Raw genomic sequence first — 19,909 nt, 5'->3', positions numbered from 1 at the left:
AGGCCATGAGGAAGCTTTGGGGACCTGCCTGGTGGGAACTGTGCTTCTTTATAACCCTGAGCCACCTTCCATCACACAAGTAGGGTAATTGAATTTCTTGTAGGTGCTTGGGGAATGGGCACTGTGATAGCAAAGAGAAAGGCTTTAGCCTGAGTAGGGAGACCTAGGTGCTCTGCAGGGATTAAACCTGGGCAGGTTCACCCAGGTTCCCCACTCTGCTGTTTCCTGGCTGTGGATCCTTGGGTATGGGCCTGGGTTCCTTGCCTGCAGAATGAATAGGGCTGGCACAAGTACAGTGCTCCGCACTGTGAGGCACATAGGGAAAGGTGACACATGCCTGCCACTGAGGATCCCTCTGCCTGGTGAGGAGCAGGCTTGGGAGTCCATTAAGGCTATGCCGCAAATTACCCAAACCTCCTGGCTTAAAGCACCGGAAATGAATTCTCTTTTGGATTGTTTGTTTTCAGTAAGGAAAAAAAAAAGTGTGGACTGGAGAGATGGCTCAGTGGTTAAAAGCACTCACTTAGCTGCTCTTCCAGAGGTCCTGGGTTCAATTCCCAGCACCCACAGGGTGGCTCACAGTCATCTATAATGGGATCTGTTGCTCCCTTCTGGCCTGCATGAAGATAGTGCACTCCTATACATAAAATACATGAATAAAGAACTCTAAAAGCTGGGCATGGTGGCCTTTAATTCCAGCACTCGGGAGGCAGAGGAAGTGGTGTGTGGGGGGTGCACAGTGCCCACGTGGAGGTCAAAAGACAGCTTTGTGGAGTCGCTTCTCTCGGTCCGCCTTTACATGGCCCTAGGGGTTGAGCTCAGGTCACTAGGCAAATGCCTTTACCATCTCACCAGCCTCTTGGTTTGGTTTCTTCTGAGATAGGATTTTGCCGTGTATCCCAGGCTGGCCTTTAACTCAAGGCAGTTCTCCTGACTCTGCCTCCCAAGTACCAGGATTGCAGAAAGCCAGAGCTTATTTTCTCTGTTGTCCTTTGGCCTGGGATTGCGTTATCCTAGCTCCTAACCAACACCTGGCTTATGCCTGTGCCCCTTTCTCTTAGAAGGACATCAGCCGTTGGAGCCTCCTTAAATATCTAATGATGTCATCTTGAGAGGTTTCACTGATGACATCTACGAAGACCCTGTTTCCAAATAAGGTTGCATTCCAAGTTGCCAAGTAGACTTGAATTTTTGAGTAAATCCCCATGGCTTAGGACAGTGCACACTGCCTGTGAACTCGTGTCATAGCCACACAATGCAGTATAGATTAAGGTGTGACTGGTGGGGGGGTGTTAGGTGACCAAGCCAAGCGGTGCCGGGTCCTCATACTTCTCTCCATGCAGGACTACCTCTTGAAGATCATTGACACTCCCGGGCTCCTGAAGCCAGAGCAAGTCAGTGCCCTCTTTGGGAACATCGAGAGCATCTATGCGCTGAACAGGTATGTTCTGGCCTGGGGCACACGTGAGAGCCTGGGGACAATCTCTGGATGGCTGGACATATGGCTGTGACATGCAGGCATGACTGCAGAGACGGGGAATTGAATGCTACCCTTGCTCAAGATCAAAGCGCTGTGCCGGAAGAGGGCCTCAGCTGACCTTTCTAGGAAGTTCTGATTTGAAGTCATGTGTTTGCTGGTTCCAGCACCTTCTGGGTCTTGTGCACATTGCTAGGCCTTGCACACTTGTTCTCTTCCTTCTATATCGTCTCGCATATCTTATAGTTTATTTCTTCTCTTTCCCACTGAGCCCAAGGGAAGTAAGGATTCCCTGGAGAGCTGACCCATTATAGCAGTTCTCAAACTGTGGGTTGCAACCCCTTCAGCGAACCTCTATCTCCAAAAAATATTTACATTACGATTCATAACGGTAGCAGAATTAGTTACGAAGTAGCAACGAAAATAATTTTATGGTTGTGAGGGGGTCACCGTCTTAAAGGGTTGCAGGAACTACATTAAAGGGTCGCAGCGTTGGGAAGGTTGAGAACCACTGTGTTAGTGTATCACACAGGCCAGGCAAAACAGGCTTGACCAGTCTGTGAAGGTTGAATCTGCTGCTGTAGGACCACAGTTAGACAAGGGTACTATCAAGAGAAACAGTTTAGAGAGCGGTGTTGACGGGACAGGGTCCCCTTGCAGCTGGGGGAGTCTGGGCAGTGTGTAGGTGGGAGGGGAGGGTGCAGGCAGTACTCAGGAAGGTGGGGAGGAGGCAGCTCGGGAGAGAGGAGGGAAGCAGATAGAGGAGGCGAGGAGTACTGTCTCCAGTATATCTGCAGTCCTCCCTACCTAGATCCGAGTGCTCAGTCTCACCTGTCCCTCTCTGCTCCCTGCACCCTCCCATCTGGGAACACTTTTTGCTTCTTTCCTGTCCTTAGCCTCCTTTAATCTCTGCTTTTGTGTGTTTGACTCCTGCCTACAGAGGAGCTGTGTCCCCTTCAGAGGTGGGTACTGGTAGCTCCTTTTCCGTTGCTGCTTGCTGAAAACGTGTGTCTCCCTGTTTTTGTGGCGTGCTGGATTCTTTCTGTGGTTGCTGCCTGGGGCAAGGTTTAGTCAGGGTGGAAGCTGCGACTCAGTGCAACACCAGGGCCGGCCATGATCTGTGTCTGAGGGAGTGGGCAGGGGTGTGTGTAGCTACAGAGGTGGCTACAGATGTTGGAGTCTAATGGCCTCTCTCCCTTTACCCAGCCAGCTTCTCAGAGACCTGGACAGCTGCAATAGTGACCCTGTGGCTGTGGCCAGCTGCTTCGTGGAAAGGGTAAGAAGAACCAGATCCTTGCTCCTTGTCCCATGTTTCTAGGATAGACGGTCCCACTGTAAGATGACACTTGAGTCCTGGGGATCCCTTGTCCACGGCTAGCGGGTGGATGAGATGCCCTAGTCAGATGCTAAGATGGTTCTGCAGCTTCTCAGAGATGACAGTGTGCTCAGGGGGTCAGGAGCCTGTCCTTGGTCTCCTCATGTTTTCTAGTCAGATGAGCATCTTCCTGAAATCATTTTTGTTTTCTTTTCCCCCTGTCTTTCCTTAGAGCCAAGAGTTTGATATCTACACTCAGTATTGTAACAACTACCCCAAGTGAGTGATTTTGGGGAGGGGGGTCATTTGATGAGTGTGGGGCTCCTGCCTCCTCACCAGACGTCCCCCAGGTGGTAACTCTCACTCTGCCCTCTCCCAGCTCAGTGGCAGCCCTGACGGAGTGCATGCAGGACAAGCAGCAGGCCAAGTTCTTCCGAGACCGGCAGGCGCTGCTGCAGCACTCCCTGCCTCTGGGCTCCTACCTGCTGAAGCCCGTTCAGCGCATCCTCAAGTACCACCTGCTGCTCCAGGTAGCTGCAGGGCTCCTGCCCAGGATCTGTGCTGGGGTACCGGGCAGAGCCTTGGAGCCGGTTTTTCCCAGACGCTTGTCTTTGGTCTAGGAAATTGCCAAACATTTTGACGAAGAAGAGGAAGGCTTCGAGGTGGTAGAGGATGCCATCGACACAATGACATGTGTGGCCTGGTACATCAATGACATGAAGAGGAGGCATGAGCACGCGGTTCGGCTGCAGGTGCCCTGGGGCTGGGGGGCGGCAAGGATTGGGAGAAGGAATACTGTCACTGTGCTTAACTGAGTGGAAGGGTGGTATCCACGGAAGCCTTTGGGGTGAGAGGGCTCGGTGACCTCCCTGAGGACAGTGAGGCCTGACTCTGGGTGTCGGGATGCTCTGCTGCAGGAGATTCAGTCGCTGCTCATTAACTGGAAGGGGCCAGACCTGACCACCTATGGAGAACTGGTCCTGGAAGCCACCTTCCGCGTACACCGCGTGCGCAACGAGAGGACTTTCTTCCTCTTTGACAAGATACTGCTCATCACCAAGAAGCGGGGCGATCACTTCGTCTACAAGGGTCACATTCCGGTAACGAAGCTGTCTTCGCTTATGCTCCCTTCTCCACAGACCCTGGCTCCTCAGCTTCCCTCTGGCTTCATCAGGCTCCCGTGCCGACTTCCGAGGGTTGGGGTCCTTTTCTCTCCTGCTGAATTATCTTGTTCTCTGCCCCCAGTGCTCCTCACTGATGCTGATCGAAAGCACCAGAGACTCCCTCTGCTTCACCGTTACCCACTATAAGCACAGCAAGCAGCAGTACAGCATCCAGGTGAGGAGCGGCCCACGCAAGGGACTGGGGAACTTCTAAGCACACTTGCTTGTGGCTCCCTGTTCCCTGACTGCCCCCATGCCCTAGTGTCTCCATCTGCAAAGGTGAGATCATCGTGGGCACATCTCCGAGGTGTACGCAGACACCCTAGCATAGCCCTTATTACTCCCTCTACCCCCCACCCGCCCCCAGCAGAAGTCCTGGGTGTGCTTAGGCAGTTTTGACCTGAAATAATAAACCCCGTTCTTTCTCCTTGCGCCCTCCTAGGCCAAGACAGTGGAGGAGAAACGGAGCTGGACGCACCACATCAAGAGACTCATCTTGGAGAACCACCATGCCACCATCCCCCAGAAGGTTGGTTCCTAGGGTTCTCTCAGATGGGCTTCAGGGAGAGCCCGTCCCCTCACCCAGTTCCCAAGGATCTGTTAGAGCTTCACTTGCTGGCTCTGGTGGACAGCGGGTGTTGGTACATGCCATGGCACGACCCCGCGTGAGTCCTCCGGTGGGCAGGCGAGGCACGGTCAGGTGGTTACTATGGGGGTCTCCTTTCCTTATAGGCCAAGGAAGCCATCTTGGAAATGGACTCTTACTGTAAGTCACCCTTTTCTGCCTGTGTTGTTCTTGATTGTGTACATCGTTACGTCAGGCAATATCTCGGGCAAAGCTTGTTTGGTATTTCTGTCTAGGAACAGGAAGGAAGGGGGACTCAGTCTGTCAAGGGCTGGGGGGGATCAGTTGTGTGACTAACGACACAGCCCCCAGTTGTAAGAAGATAGATGCTGGGGGACCTCCAGAGGCATCCAGGACCTTCGGAGGCGGGTGTGGGTGGAAGACATTGTCCTGTGCAGGCAGCATCTTGGTAGGCCGCTGGGGAAGCAAAAGGCCTGATTGTTTCTCTCCTGGCTGCAGATCCCAGCAGGTATCGTTGCAGCCCTGAGCGGCTGAAGAAGGCGTGGTCATCCCAGGATGAGGTATCTACCCACGTGCGCCAAGGACGCCGGCAGTCTGGTAAGAGAAGGGCTTTGTGGACAGGAACTTTCTCCATAGGATCCTGGCCCAGGCTGGGGATCATCTTCATAGTGGGGTGTTACTCTTTTCAGAAAACTGGGGGAGACAGGAGGGTGGTCTGTGGACCATTTCCTCTTTGCGCCCATGCTGCCCTTCACCAGAAGCTTCCTGGGCCTCTGCTCACTGGGGCTGTCCACCTATTCAGGGGTCTGGGGGTATTTGTTATTCAGAACTTGGAGTCTCTTCTTAGCCACCCAGACCTCCTTGTGTTGCTGCCCAGCCGGGAGTAGCACTTGGACATCATGGATAGTTCTGGAGTGACAGAGCAGAGGCTGGGTGGGAGGAAAAATAGCTTAGACCAAGTGGCACCAAATCCAGACAGGAAATATTTATTTTGGGTCGTACCATTTTCCTCTCCTGGGTTTTCTCCCATGACGGGATTTGCTAATGTGTTCTTGGAGTTGTTAGAATGAAGTATCTGTTTAGAAAGAGAAGACCTCGCTTTTTCAGTCTTAGCTCTGCTGTGATGGTGTGGGTGTTTCTGTGGCTGATTTTCCCTTTTTTCCTATACTTTTCTCTCATTTACCAATAAGTCTGAGGCCCAGGAACAGACCTGGATTAATCTATGGTGGAGTCTGGAAGTGAGGCCCATGCACCAGTAGCTTAGAGCAAATGATTTTAGATTGAGACTCTTGTTTCGGCTGTAGTCACAAGTGCATTGGATCTTGAGTGGCCACCACCTGTGGGGTCCTTCAACACTTGTGATTGATACCTGAACTTTGACCTTCTGGAAGGTGGAGCCAGGTGGTCTCTGGAGAGTTTTCAGGTTTGCAATGTTTGCTATTATTCCAGGTGGCTCCTCTCTAGGCTAACCTAGTTTGGTTCTATAAATTTTATAGTTAAAAGCCTCAAACTAGGGTGTTGCTTTATCCGTCTCTGGCCATCTGTATTTCTCTTCCCTTCTATAATTCTCTCCCCTTTTCTCTAACGTCCCCTCTTAGCTTGCTGTAGCTCGGCACTGAGAGAGTCTGGCACATGGAAGTATTCAGGCAGCAATGGTAATTGTTCCAGTTTCTGGTGTTGCGATGAAATGCTCTCATCTTAGAGGAAAGGATTCATTCAGCTCACACTTCTAGATCATAGTCCGTCGTTGAGGGAAGTCAAGGCAGGAACTTAAGGCAGACCTGCTTGCTATTCCATGCATTACCTGTGACCGAGGAGCTCACTTTCCAGCCAAGACATACAGCAGGAACCATGGAGGCTGCTGCTTGCTACCTGACTCACTAAGGCTTATGCCCAGAGAGCTTCTTTATACCGCCTAGGGAATGGCGCCCTCCACAGTGAGCTGGGTCCTCCCACGTCAATTAGCAATCAAGAAAAATCCATCACAGACATGCCCACAGGCCAACCCAATAAAGGCAGTTACTCATTTGAAACTTTCAGATGATTCTAGGATGTGACAAGCAAACAATTAATGCTAACAAGGATGGTCATGGTATTAATTCTATGGTTTGTCCTGACATCAGCATCAGAACTTTAGCCCTAGGAGATAGGGATATAGCTCAGTGGCAGGGCACTTGGCTTAACATGCCAATGCCCTAGGTTCAAGTCCTCAGTACCACAACAGACGTCTCAACCCAGAAAAGCACCCCTACACACACACACACACACACACACACACACACAGAGAGAGAGAGAGAGCACTGAGGTACAGCTATGTGAAGGCACTTAAAGCTGTTGATGTGTGTACTTTATATACACAGGTGACGTGTCTGGTGTGCGAATTACAGCTCAGTAAAACTGTTACCTCCACCTCAAGACTTGAGCCATCCAGGGCGGTCAGGAAATGAGCAAACAGGCAAGGCTGAAGTTTCCATGTGACAGAGAGTTTAGCCTGTGAATACTAAGAGACTTGGCTTTTTAAAAACTCATTAACTTTCCTGAGACATGCCTCATCTTCTGGAGCCTTCTAGAAGAGGGCTCTGGCCACAATTGCACTTTTCCTTTTCTGGAACTGATGCTTCAGTGCCACTGATGGTGTGGGAGCTGCCAGATGATGTGGTGGCAGCACTGCGGTTGCCATGGCGATGGCCTGTGTCTGAGGTTTATGTTCATCGTGGTATTCCTTCCATAACACCAAGGAGTGTTCATCATCTTAGTCCTAGCACGTTCCCTATAGCGGCTCTTCTTCCTCCTGTGTGGGAGAGATCAGTTGATGGGCTGGCAAGAATTGTATGAGAAAAGGACTCAGACCACATGCTATACAGCCTAGGTGCCCAGGCTGAGCCTTGGGGTCTTTGACACAGACAGCTGTGTCAGGCAGACAAGTCCACTTTGGGATTAGTAAGATCCCTCATGACTTTTAAACTCTTAAATATTCTTGCTATAAGCTTTCAACAGAAAGAAAAGAATATTTCTATTTCTCGCTTTGTTACATTTTAAAATCTTTCATTTTTACTACACACATTTCTGTGTGTGTGTCTAATATGTGTATTCAAGGGTGGTGGCATTTGTGTGAGGTCAGAGGACAACTTTGGGAAGTCGGTCCTTTACTTCCACCTTGCGTGTTCTGGGATCAGACTCAGGCCGTCTGGCTCAGCAGCAGGTGCCTAGCCAGAGGAGCCTCTTCTCATTTTAACATCAGCTGAGGGTGGTGGGGGGATAGGTTAGTTGATATGCTTGCCACATAGGAATGAGACCTGAGTCGGATCCCCAGTGCTCACATTAATAGCTAGCTATCTATAGTTGTATGTGTCTCTGATCCAGTGTTGGGGAGTTAGAGGCAGGAGGGTCTCTGGGGCTTGCTTGCTCTCTGTTTTTCGTTCTTTTTTTTTAAAAAAAAAATAATTTACTTAACTTTATTTTATGTACAGTGGTGTGAGGGTGTTGGATTCCCTGGACCTAGAGTTACAGACAGTTGTGAGATGCCATGTGGATGCTGGGAATTGAACCTGGATCCTCTGGAAGAGCACTGTTTTCATTCTGTCCCCAGAAAGGCTGGGTACAATGTAACGACACCATTAGCCTAATAGTTGTGTTTTGTGTCCCCAGAGCCTGGCTATACCCTGTTCAGCAGGGCATCACTTCCCAGCAGGCAGCAAGGATTGGAGATGCCAGGCCTTAAAGGCCGTAGAAAGTCGGGTGCGACCCCTGCTTCCCGGCTTGCACGCTATGAGGGGCTTGGTGTGGGGCGTAGCTGTGTGCTGATGCTGTAGTAGAGGTAGAGGGGCTTGAGATAGAAGCGTGGCTAGTGGCTAGCTGGTCTGAAGTGGGTAGCATGGGGCGGATCCCTTCAGATGACTACATAACCAAGGCCTTGCCTGGCATACTAATACAAGGACTGAGCCGTTCGTTCACTGTGTGCCGCAGAGGAGAAGTGGGGCCTCATCTGGGGCCTCAGTAACACTTTGAAGAAAGCCTCCCTGAGGCCTAGGGTGGCTGGGGGCCAGCTAGGGTGGACTTTGGGCTGGTGGTGATGGGCTGGTGGCACTGTGAGCTTGGGACCCAGGTCAGGTGCAGCTGTTTCTTGGCTTGTGCTAACTGCCCGTTTGTGTTCCTCAGAGCCGACCAGACACCTGCTCAGGCAGCTGAATGACAAAGGTGAGTGTGTGCGGAAGGGCAGTCAGGGCTCTCTAGGTGGGGTGGGAGGGTGAAAGCAGGCAGTAAGCTGGCTGGAGATTATGGAGAATAAGCTAGAGGGAATATGGCTTCGTTCTTCACCCCTGATGTCTGCAGAGAGCCTCGGCTCCCCTGCCCATACACCATGCCCTTCCTTCTGCTGCAGTGGGAGTTCAGCAGCTTGCCCAGACCTGCGCCACTTTCTGCTGAACTTCTGAGCTGTCAGCCATCCCTTTGAAAGCCAGGACTAGGGAGGGATTCAGGAGTGTAGGGACCCCTGTGAGACTCCCCCCAGGGACTCCAGTCTCTCTAAAGAGGCTCTCTTTTTTATTTACTGGTGTCTTCCTCTGTGCTCCTCCCACCATGTGCTTGGACCCTGTGATGGTGTCAGCAGCCAGAGCAGCAGGAATGAAGGTGAGTGCTGAGCCTCAGAGGCCAGAGAAGGGGGCTGGAAGGAGGGAGTGTGGGTGGCACTGCCCAGATCAGCCCTTAGGGACCCTCCCTGTCTTCCTCCTGCAGCAGCACCCTGTGGTGCCTGCCTGGCCTGTGTCCTCTTATTTTCCTCTCTTGGGATATATAAGCTCGTTTGGAGACACTTTATTCCCAGCTAGATCTCAGCCCTTTCCACATAAAATGCTCCGTTCCGGAGGAGGTTGAGATAGGGTCTCTCTATGTAGCCTTGGCTGTTCTGGAACTAGCTCTGTAGATCAGGCTGGCCTCGAACTCATAGAGCTCTGCCTGCCTCTGGCTTTCCGAGTGCTGGCATTAAAGGCGTTGCACCACCACCACCTAGCAGGAGTAGATTTTTATATGAAGTCATCTCTGGCTACCTACAGGAGGGGGTTTGCCCACAGGGTAGATCACAGGGGCATCTTGTGCTCTGAACAGCATGCAGGCAGTGCCGGAGCCCTCCTGGACTTTGGGCAGCTACCCCCTGCACAGGACCTGCAACCAGAGGCTGAGGGGGCTGCCACGGAGGAGCTTGAGGAAGAGGAGGAGATAGTGGAGGAGGAAGAGCAGCAGCAGACCTTCCCAGTCTCCCTGGAAGACTTGGCAGGGCATGAAGGCAGTGAGAAGGTGCCTGGGCCAGAGCTCCCAGGCTCGGAGGAGGAGGAGGAGGAGGAGGAGAGTCTAGCAGTGGCTGAGCAGGTAGCTGACTTTGCCAGCTCCCTGCTGGCTGCCCTCCACTGCTGGCACTATCGGGCCAACGCTTTACTTTTCTCCCGGGGTGCTATGGTGAGGTGTCTCTTTGATCTCCCTTCTTCTTTGCATGTTAGCCTGACATGTGCATGTCCTTCTGAGAGTCCCTTCCTGTGTCCTTCCCACCCCGCCTCACCCCGTTCCTTGTCCCTTTCCCCCCAGCTGTCAGCAACTTCTTAACTCACTCACTGTCACGCCCTGGTGAGCCCCTGGCATGCACCGGTCTAGGACCGGGTACCCACTGGTATACTACCCACTGAGCAGGACTAACAGGGTTGGGGGGAGGGGAAACCGGCATCCGTTAAGTGAGAAGGTCAACTCACTGCATCTGGAAGGGAAGGTGGGCTGGGTTTTTTATAAAACTGCACACTTTGAAAGGATTTCTGTGGCCCTGGACCTGGCAGTTCAGGCTGTTTGCAATGGCTCGGGCATAGGACTGGCTTTCGGGTACTTCATGTACCTCTGGGGATAGTGGGAGTCACTGTCCATGTTGGAATGGAATACAGAAGGGACCAGGTCTCAGTTGTCAACTGACTTCTTTCTGCTTGCTGCAGGGGAAGAGACACAGGGAGTCTGAAGACTCTAAAAGCTGCAGAAGGCCCAGCGACCGGTCTCCAACCAGCGCAGAGAATCGCATGAGCTTCGAGTCTGTTTCTTCCCTGCCAGAGGTGAGCAGCAAGCAGATGGGAGGGAGATAGTTCAGGGGATCTGGTGTCCGTATCTCCAGGTTTACAGGCAGGGTGTCTTGAGCAAAGGAACTCTCTACTTCTTGACCCTCACCGCTTCCAGAGGCCTGGCCAGCCTCAGGGTGTGTGGTTTGGCTAGCAGCCAGCCTATTTCTATGAATTAAACAAAGGTGACCTTCCCTGGGCACCCTCGGACAGGTGGCCTGGAGGGGACGTAAGCATGCCCTGAAAACTATGCTAGATGCCTAAGTCCTGGCTGTGGCCACCTGGGCAGAGGGATAGAGTGTGCATATCCATTGGGTACCCCACAACTGCTCCAGAAAGAAAAGAGGTTTGGAAAGACTGCTTGACAGGGTACACTGCAGGCAGCATCTGAGGGGGGTGGTGGACCTGACTCCTTTGCTTTCTCAAAGTTAAAAGGATGAAGTCATGAGCTAGACCCCAGGTAAGCCTCAGCTAGGACAGAGCTGAGAACCTAGATGGCCCTAGATAGAAATAGAACTGTCCACTTAAGCTGCTGTAACAACGTATCTTCGACCAAGAGCTTGTAAACAATGAAAGCGTGTCGTTCAGAGTAGAGAGACTGCCAAGTTCAAGATCAAGGCCCCATCAGCCGGTTCACTCTTTGATGAGAATCCCCTCTCTGCTTCAGTCACATCCTTCTTGTGTCTTCGCAGCAAGAACGCTTCCTTTAGCCTCTTTCATGAGGTGTGAGTATGGAGCCCTTATGATGTAGTCACTTCCTTAAAGGCCCTACTTGTTTGTGCTCTCACAGAGGACAGAAAGTTCTAACAGGAGTCTTCTGGAATTAGCACTAAAGATTCAGACCATGGCAATCGTACTGTCTAGGAATGATCGAATGTGGTGGCCCTATGTGGAACTGAAATTGTTTAGAATCTAGTCATACATGTTCCATTATGCCACCAGCCCACCATATTTTCTAGTAACCATGTTAAGAAATAAAAAGAAGCCGGGTGGCGGCGGCACACACCTTTAATCCCAGCACTGGCAGAGGCAGGTGAATCTCTGTGAGATTCAAGGTCAGCCTGGTCCGCAAAGTGAGTTCCAGAACAGCCAGAGCTACACAGAGAAACCCTGTCTCAAAAAAAAAAAAAAAAAAAAAACAAAAATGAAAAACAAAAAGAAAAAAAGAAAGAAAGAAAAAAGAAGCTGGGCAGTATAGTGCATGCCTATAATCTTAGTACCCAGGAAGCAGAGGCAATAGGATTTGACACTTTAAAGCTAGCCTTAGATACATATAACAAGTGTGAGGCCATAGTGGGCTCTATGAGAACCTGTCTCAAAAGGGGGGGAGTGAGTTTTAATGTCATATTTTATGTAGCCTAACAGAACCAAAGTAAAATTACTGATCCAGTCTATGTTTTATACACAGCCTTCCAAATCTGGATGTATCTTACCCTTCCAGCAGGTCTTGATTTGGGCTGGCTTCATCTCAGATGCTAGAATGGCTGGTGGCTACTGTGGTGGGCAGCGCGGCTCTAGATCATGGGTGTGGCTCTACAGATGATGGAGTTGCTCTTATGCTTCTGAATTTTATGTCTGTTCTGATCTTCTCCCAGAGGACTGCTCTGGGAAGCTGCCTGTGCCAGCAGCTTACGGGCCCAGTGACCAGCTGGTCAGGAGGGAATTCTCCTGTTTGCTTTCTCCTTGCCCATCTGTTGGGCATATGCAGAGACACTGGGCTCACAGGTGCTAAGACAGGTTGGCTGATAGAAGCTAAATCCTTGCCCTCACCTTTAGGGGGCAGGGAGAGTGTTTTCCAAGTGTAAGTGCTGGTGTGGTCATGTGCATATCAGTGAACATAACTTGGAAGTCTGGTCTCTCTTTCCGCTGTGAGATCTGGGGATTGACCTCACCTCCAACAGTGATCAACAGTGATCCAGCACACAGCTGAATTGCCCTCTGGCCCCTGGCCCCATGGAATCTTTTTGGTCCCTTGGGAAAGTTGGGATATCCATTCATAATTGCTCATTTCTGGATTTGATTCCTAGACTCCCAAGGTGCTTTGACATCAGGCAGGGGAATCTCCAAAATACTTCTTGCCTATGTGGCCCCCCTGGGAAACTGAAGTAGTGTCCAGACACTAATCCATGTTGCCTGTTTCCACACCGTGCCCGTAGTTCCCATGCAGGCTGCCGCTGAGAGAGGCTGCCACGCTTCTTCATTTCTGGTGTTTTTCTTGGTCATGAGGACATGGGCCTGTCCTCTAGCTGCAGGGTAGCTAGAGAAATAAATGGACCTTTTGAGTCCTGCTTATTCTGATTGTCCTAAGCTGCAGAACCTCCACCTGGCCTGAGAGCAGGCTGTGCCATCTTGTCCCCCACGCCTCATGAAGGAGCTTCACCCCCATCCCTAATATGTTCCCCATTGCCTCCCAGGTTGAGACAGATCCTGAGCCTGGGGCTGAGCAAGAGGCCTTGACTGCCTTGGAAGGTCCCAGCACTGAGGAGATGCCTTCAGAGCCAGAATCTCCAGGAGTTCTGGAAACACAGCTCCATGTCCCCAAGGGGCTGTTGCAGGTAGATGGTCCAGTTGATGTGGTGGACTTTGTGGAGCCTGAGGGCACTGAGGACCTTAAGGCCCTGAGTAGTGAAGAGGAGGAAGAGGAGGAACTGGGAGCTCCCCAGGAGCCCGAGAGCCTGCTGCCACCCTCAGTGCTGGACCAGGCCAGTGTCATCGCTGAGCGGTTTGCCAGTAGCTTCTCTCGGCGGAGCAGCCTGGCCATAGAGGATGGGAAGTCCAGTGGCCTCGGGACACCGCGGCTGGTCAGCCGGAGCAGCAGCGTGCTTAGCCTGGAGGGCAGTGAGAAGGGCCTAGCCCGATGGAGCAGCACTGGGGACTCCCTCAGCAACCCCCCCACCCCAGAAGTGGTCATCAGTGCAGACATGGTCACAGACAATGGCCCTTCTGTCAATGGAACGGAATCTCCAAATTCAGGCTCAGGCTGCTCCACGGAACCGGACAAATCTTCCTGCAAGAAGAAGGAATCAGCATTGTCCACCCGAGACCGGCAGTTGCTGGACAAAATCAAGAACTACTACGAAAATGCAGAGCACCACGACGCAGGCTTCAGCATCCGGCGGCGGGAGAGCCTCTCCTACATCCCGAAAGGATTGGTGCGGAGCTCGGTGTCCAGGTTCAACAGCCTCCCCAAGCCAGATTCAGAGCCAGCAGCTCCAATTGGGTACAAGAGGCCAGGGAGTTCTCGGCCAGCCTCATGGGCCTTGTTTGACCTCCCAGGACCCAGCCAGTCAGGCACAGGGGAGCCCGCTCCCATCACAGATGCTGAGTTTCGCCCATCTTCAGAAATTGTGAAGATATGGGAGAGAATGGAATCTTCAGAGAGAAGTCCACGGACAGGGCCTGGTCAGAGCCAGGCCAACGGCTTTGAGCTCCAAGAGCCGTTGTTCATCTTGGAGGAGCACGAGCTGGGGGCTATCACCGAGGAGTCTGCCGTGGCCTCTCCGGAAAGTGCCTCTCCCACCGAGCAGCCCAACCCAGCCCACCTGGCCCAGGAGCTGAAAGAGCTGGTGAGAGAGCTGAGCAGCAGTGTCCAGGGGGAGCTGGTCACCCCATTGCACCCCCGAATCATGCAGCTCTCCCACGTGATGGACAGCCATATGAGTGAGCGGGTCAAGAACAAGGTCTACCAACTGGCCCGCCAGTACAGCCTCCGAATTAAGAACATCAAGGCAGCTAGGCCACCTCTGCCGTGGGATAAAGCATCTCCTGACAGGGATGAGCAGATCCCCACCATCTCTGGCCAGCCCGAGGAAGCTGGAGAGCTGTCAGGGGGCAAAGGTATGACGGGGGTAGGAGGATTAAGAGTAGAAAAGCCAATTAGAATCCAGTGTTTTTGTGGGTTTGGGGGAATAACCTCTAAAGAGGCCATGCTGGACCCAGGGCACCATGGGTGTACAGTGAGCCTTGGCAATCTGTTTTACACTCTGGCCCATCCTGCTCTCCTGATTGAAGCCTTAGTCTGCCCCCTCCCTCTCCCCAGCTCTTCAAGGTGAGCAGAGAAAGCTTGGAGAAATGGCTAGGGCCTCATTCCTTACCAAGGAGAGGGTAAAGTGGGGTTTCTTCCTGTACATTCCAGTTCCCTTGCAGCTGAAGATGGCTCCCATCTCTCCCCTCCTGCTTCCTTCTCTCCCTCCACAGTAATTCACATAGCTTGCTCTCTCTTCGCAGCCAGGAGGAAGCCTGTGCTATCCCTCCTTAGCTATGAGCAGCTAATGGCCCAGGAACAGGGTACCTCCAAGACTTCCTCTGCTGTTGCTGCTGCTGCTGCTGCTGCAGAGACCTCCCCACGCCGGTTCTCCCTCAGCCCTTCTGCGCTCAGCCCAAGAAGTGCCTCCTCCGGGTCTCGGCCCTCCACTCGGAGCCCCCTCAGCCCCTTCGACACTGAGACCTTCAACTGGCCTGATGTCCGAGAGCTCTGCTCCAAGTATACATCCAACGACAAGGCTGCCCAAGCCGAGAGCAGCTGGCCGCGTGGCCTTCTGGTCAACCGGAGCCGCTCCTTGCCTGAGAACATAGTAGAGCCTCCTGTATCTGGCAAGGTGGGCCGCTGCAGCAGTATGAACACAAAGAGGCGCCAGGGGGATGGGGAGGCTTCCCAGCCGCCACCTCCTGAGTCTCCTCCCCAAAGCAGGCTGAATGGAGAGGAATCCCTGTATATCACTGCAGACCTTACCCTGGAGAACAACCAGCGAGTGATTGTCATGGAGAAAGGGCCCCATCCCAGCTCCACTATGGGGATGGAGGAGGGCAGTGGGAAGGAACTGAGTTCACCAGTAGCTTTGAAAGGGCAGGGCCAAGGTTTCCTGGGGTCTACAGAGTACCAGCCCAAGGAAGACGGTTCCAGGGACCCAGCAGACACAAACAAGCAGGGTAGAGTGAGAAACCTGAGGGAGAAATTCCAGGCCTTAAACTCTGTGGGTTGACTGACCCCTGAAGGAGAGAGCGGCCATGTCAAGGACTGGCATGCTCCACCAGGCCTGGGTCGCTAAGGCTGTGCCTCCATTCTTCTGGAAGAGTAACCGGTTTGGGGAGCGTGTGTGAACTCAGCTGCTACCTGTGTTGGCATGTCCTCACCTCCCCAGGGAGGTCCTGTGAGAACTTTCCTTAGGCCCAGATGAGCCACTTACCTTGTAAATATTTCTCTGATAAGAAGCCAAATATTTTATTTAAGCTTACTCTGCCCAAGGGGAGCAAGTACTGTCCTGGCTTCCCTTACTGCCTGGCCACTGCCTGGCTGGGGATCCAAGGGGAAACCTAGGAAGCAGCCTGGGCAGACTCTGCTCTTTACCTGCCTTGTCTTAGGACCTAGGCGGGAATGAGGCCAATAATTTATTGCTTTCAATCCTGTGGGGTGCGTGGATACATGTGTGTGAGCGTGTATGTGTGTGTGACTGTAAGCGTGCCCGCACATGCACGCACGTGTCCTGTAAAGAATGTAACGGACTTAGTTCAGGTACTCTTGAAGGTTGTCTTGCTGGCCCCGTGGTTGTTGCTGATGAATACACATTTCATTATTTGCCAATGGTGCAGTAACCACTGCTGGCCATCCAACCAACCTGTGTGTGGTCTCCTTATTGGGGACCACTCGGGAGGATTCTTCACGGGTCAAGGGACATGGAATGCTCACTCAGTGTCTAAGCACAGGAAACAGGAGACACCGGGGTGCTCCCAGGTCCGGTGGGGTACAGAGTGTGAGATGGGAACTTTGTCCCTGCCATGTCTGCTTCTCTGCACTGCTCTGTCCACCCCACGGCCCAGCATCCTGTCTGGGTTGGGAATCCCACATGTGAGCCCTTCACTTTTCTCCCAAAGACAAAATTATATTAACACGCTGGAGTTGCTAGGGGCAAGCAGAACACCTCAGATAAGCAAGTTTCTGGTGCCCAGTGCCTTTCCCTCCTTCTCTCCCTCTCCAGCTCCTAGGAGCAGGGATCCTAAGGCCGAGGCCTAGAAATGTCCTCCGGTGGTTTGCAGTGTTGTGGGAATGCACAGGCATTTTGTTAGGGTGGACCCCGTTTTCGCAGCATCCACAGAACTGTCCCGTTGCAGAGGACCAGGAATGCCCCATTTCTGGGTGGACCCTTTCCTCCACGGAAGACCAGCCTTACTTCATCTTGTTTGTTCTGTCTGGGGCCAGAAAGGAGGGGACTGTAGGGCCCTGGTGGTTGATAGAGAGGTCAGTCTCTTGAGTATTGTCTGCAAGTCTATAGAATTAAGACCTGGGGAATCTTCCAACCTAGGAGGATGGATTAAATCTGAACATGGGTCCATCCAGTCCCCCACTGTCGGGTGAGTGGTGGCCTCCTGGGCATGAGCAGAGCTGGACCGCATTAGCCCATGTTAGTTGTTCTGAGTCTTCTATGGCCCTTTGGTAGTCACTGAGAAGACAGCTACCGGTTTTGAGCAGGCCCATCCCAGGATGTGACACCTGATAGCAATCGTAAAAGCACTGGATAGATGACTCAAACTCCTGCCCCAGCCTTGCTGGCAGCTAGCTGGGACACCCAACTGTGTACTTTCCTCACCTCCAGATTGAAGGCTGGATGAGTCACTGTTTCTCAGACTCAGTGATGCCACCCAGGCGTGGAGCCTCAGCAGTTGTTGCTAATGTCTTTCGGATGTTCCTCACACTCAGTGTCTAGGTGTGCCTGGGAACCTTGGACAGGGATCATTGCTTTCACTGGTACTTATCAGAATATCTGAGGGGCCTCTGGAACCTGGCAGTCTTGTATCCCACCCAGGTCAAACAACCCTGAAAATGGATCCCCAAACAGATTAGGGATCAAGCTCCTGCACCCTGTAGTGAAGAGCATGAACAGTGATTGCTGAGGAATGACTTTGATCTAGAGTTGATTGAATTCATGAGTAAGCAAGCTTCCTCGGGGTCTCAGAATGGGTTTAGGGCCTGGATGCCAACAGAGTCAGCACGTAATCCTCTCAGGAACAAACCAAAGTCTAGCGGTCCCTCTGTTTCCATGGTACCTGTCCTCTGAAGTTCAGTTCAAAGGAAGACGAGAATAGTCAAAGAAACAGAAACAAACACGGAGTATTATTGATTTATTAGAAAAACTAGTAAATGGGATTCCTCTGGTTATGGAAGCACGTTTGAGCAGGTGGAGGACAAGGCCCAGCCAGCCCCAGGACCAGCCCCAGATGGCATGATCTGTGCCCAACAGGGTCGCATTCCTCTACAGTCACCTCGTCTTATGTCCTCCCTGAGCTTGTTTGTCCAAGGGACCAAGCCATGTGGCCTGCTGGCCACCTCCTCTGAATCTGCTTCCTCTTGCTGAGAGGAGGCAGATCCAGGGCCAGCCTAGAGGACCTGTTGCCCTCCAATAGGCAGGAAGGAGAGGTGGGGGTCAGGGGGAGTGCCTACACAGACTTCTGTTAGTACCAATGGAGGTGGGGTGGGAGGGTCCCGGGACCCTCTCTATTCCTCCTCAGCCCATCTGCCATGGCCCAGGACAAAGGGACAGGGAAAGGGACCTTGTCTGACCAAGCCCAGAGAGCTTCCTCCAACTACCCTGGGGAGGAAGCCTGTTATGCTGGTGTGGACGGTAGCTGAGTTAACCCAGTTTGGGAGTACTGTCAAGGAAGACCGCAAAGTAGAAAATACCAGGAGAAAAATCAGCCTGCCAGGACACCGGGAGAGCCTAGCCCTGGAATGCAGAATTCCCCCAAAGTTGGCCACTTGTAGAGTCAGTTCCATGCCTAGGGGCCTGGATGATGTGGATGAGAAGTGTGTGTGGGGGGGTGCTGTTTGTGATGGTAGGTCACGGTGCAGTTGACTAGCCTGTGTGATCCTTTGAGATGAGATTCTAGCTCTTCCATTGGAGCCTTCCTTTTTGGCTTTGCGGAATTTCTCACTTCAGGTGCTACATGGGTACATGTTGAGGGGAAATAATAGACCCCTGTACCTTGATGCCCCCTGTCCAAAGACTAGACCAAGGAAAGTGCCTGCGGGAGCTGTTTGCCACCCAATGCTTCAGCATGGAGTCCAGAGATAGACATCCCTTCTCTCCATGCACCATGGCACTTTTTATTGTCAGGGGTGCACGTGCCTCCCTGTCTGCTGCTTTGGTTTCTCCAGCTGTAAAAAGAGGCTGGCGGATGGTGCCCACTGTGTTCCCCATAGAAGGGGAGGGCTATAGGGTCCTATACACCAAGGCCAAGTAAAGACGCTGTGGAGATGAGAAAACCAGGGCCCGATGGCCACAGTGGCCTCAGTGGCTTTTATCTACTGGGGTTGCATTCATACTCACATGTTGGGGGGTCACAGGTGCACCTGATCTCTGAGTTATACCTGCCTGGTCGACAAGGGGTTCTGGGGAGGCCTAGGAACTGGGCGCTTCCCATTGAGCCTTACCCACGGGGAAGGCAGTAGAAACTGGCTGTGATCCCTGGAGACACGGATGGTCTCCTAGGTGAAAAGGCCTGTTGCCTCGACTCCACCTAACTCCAGCTGCCAGACTGGCTGGAGCTATGTTGCTTCCAGTTGTGTAGCAGAGAATGTCTTCAGGACCAGCGGTCCTATTCCTCCACAGGCACGGGGAATCGCTCCCTGGGGTGGGCGACAGAGCCCCCTTTGATGCTTGGAGAGGGATGGTAGGTGTTTGGAGACCTTTATACCATGTGAGCCCCCAGAATCTAAGACTAGGCCTGCAGAAGCCAATCAGCAGGGGTCATACCTTTAAGACTGTGTTCCCAACATCCATCCCTATATTCCAGGGGTAATTATGTCACATGCCTGCATTTGTCATCCCTTGGTAATAAACAGAGCTCTGTGACCAGCCACTGACCGGGTACCAACTGTATGGGGTGGTGGTGGGGGACACAGTGGGCATTTAGCTTTATGATACTTTACTGTAGGACCTGGATATTCAGCTTGTATCTGGCACCAGCCCTGGCCACATATTGCTGGTTTGGTTGCAACTGGGGAAAAGAGCCGCAGTATAGAGGCAGAATCTTAAGCAGTGTTGGGACCTTTCTGTCCCTCCTGCAGCAGAGGCCTGAGCCCTAATAGGCTCTAGCCAGGGTTTCCAAAGGAGTGGGATGAGGGCTTCTGGTCCTAATACTCCCCAATGCAAGGAGGAGCAAAGGGTGCCAAAAGAGGAAGAGCAGGAGGCTCATTGACTCAGGACTCACCAAAACTCTTAGCGGTGTGAGAAGGAAAAAAAAAAGGGACATGCTAGCCCTGAGGAGAGAGTCCCATTTCTGAGGGAG

General features: G+C 52.5%; 1 protein-coding gene across 8 annotated transcripts in view; it reads left to right on the top strand.

Annotated features, from left to right (window-relative positions):
* Positions 1–19,480, top strand: part of Plekhg3 (pleckstrin homology and RhoGEF domain containing G3) — a 45,859-nt gene extending 26,379 nt beyond the window's left edge. For 2 of the 8 annotated variants that reach the window (XM_038335761.2, XM_038335762.2), the window contains exons 3-18: positions 1,344–1,441; positions 2,684–2,753; positions 3,025–3,071; positions 3,172–3,322; positions 3,413–3,544; positions 3,710–3,892; positions 4,038–4,130; positions 4,398–4,484; positions 4,688–4,721; positions 5,040–5,138; positions 8,700–8,738; positions 9,148–9,170; positions 9,645–9,992; positions 10,511–10,624; positions 13,042–14,464; positions 14,855–19,480. In XM_038335761.2, coding sequence (XP_038191689.1) covers positions 1,344–1,441; positions 2,684–2,753; positions 3,025–3,071; positions 3,172–3,322; positions 3,413–3,544; positions 3,710–3,892; positions 4,038–4,130; positions 4,398–4,484; positions 4,688–4,721; positions 5,040–5,138; positions 8,700–8,738; positions 9,148–9,170; positions 9,645–9,992; positions 10,511–10,624; positions 13,042–14,464; positions 14,855–15,609 — 3,696 coding nt within the window. In that variant the 3' untranslated portion in view covers positions 15,610–19,480. Of the gene's footprint in view, positions 1–1,343; positions 1,442–2,683; positions 2,754–3,024; positions 3,072–3,171; positions 3,323–3,412; positions 3,545–3,709; positions 3,893–4,037; positions 4,131–4,397; positions 4,485–4,687; positions 4,722–5,039; positions 5,139–8,189; positions 8,280–8,699; positions 8,739–9,147; positions 9,171–9,644; positions 9,993–10,510; positions 10,625–13,041; positions 14,465–14,854 lie in introns of all 8 variants that reach the window. The other 6 variants (XM_038335768.2, XM_038335765.2, XM_038335763.2 and 3 more) reach the window with 6 other exon arrangements.
* Positions 19,481–19,909: the final 429 nt, after the last annotated feature.

The sequence above is a fragment of the Arvicola amphibius genome, chromosome 7 (assembly GCF_903992535.2).
Source record: "Arvicola amphibius chromosome 7, mArvAmp1.2, whole genome shotgun sequence".
Taxonomy (NCBI): Eukaryota; Metazoa; Chordata; class Mammalia; order Rodentia; family Cricetidae; genus Arvicola; species Arvicola amphibius.
The sequence above is the reverse complement of the archived record's forward strand: the minus strand, read 5'-3'. Positions and strand labels throughout refer to the sequence as shown.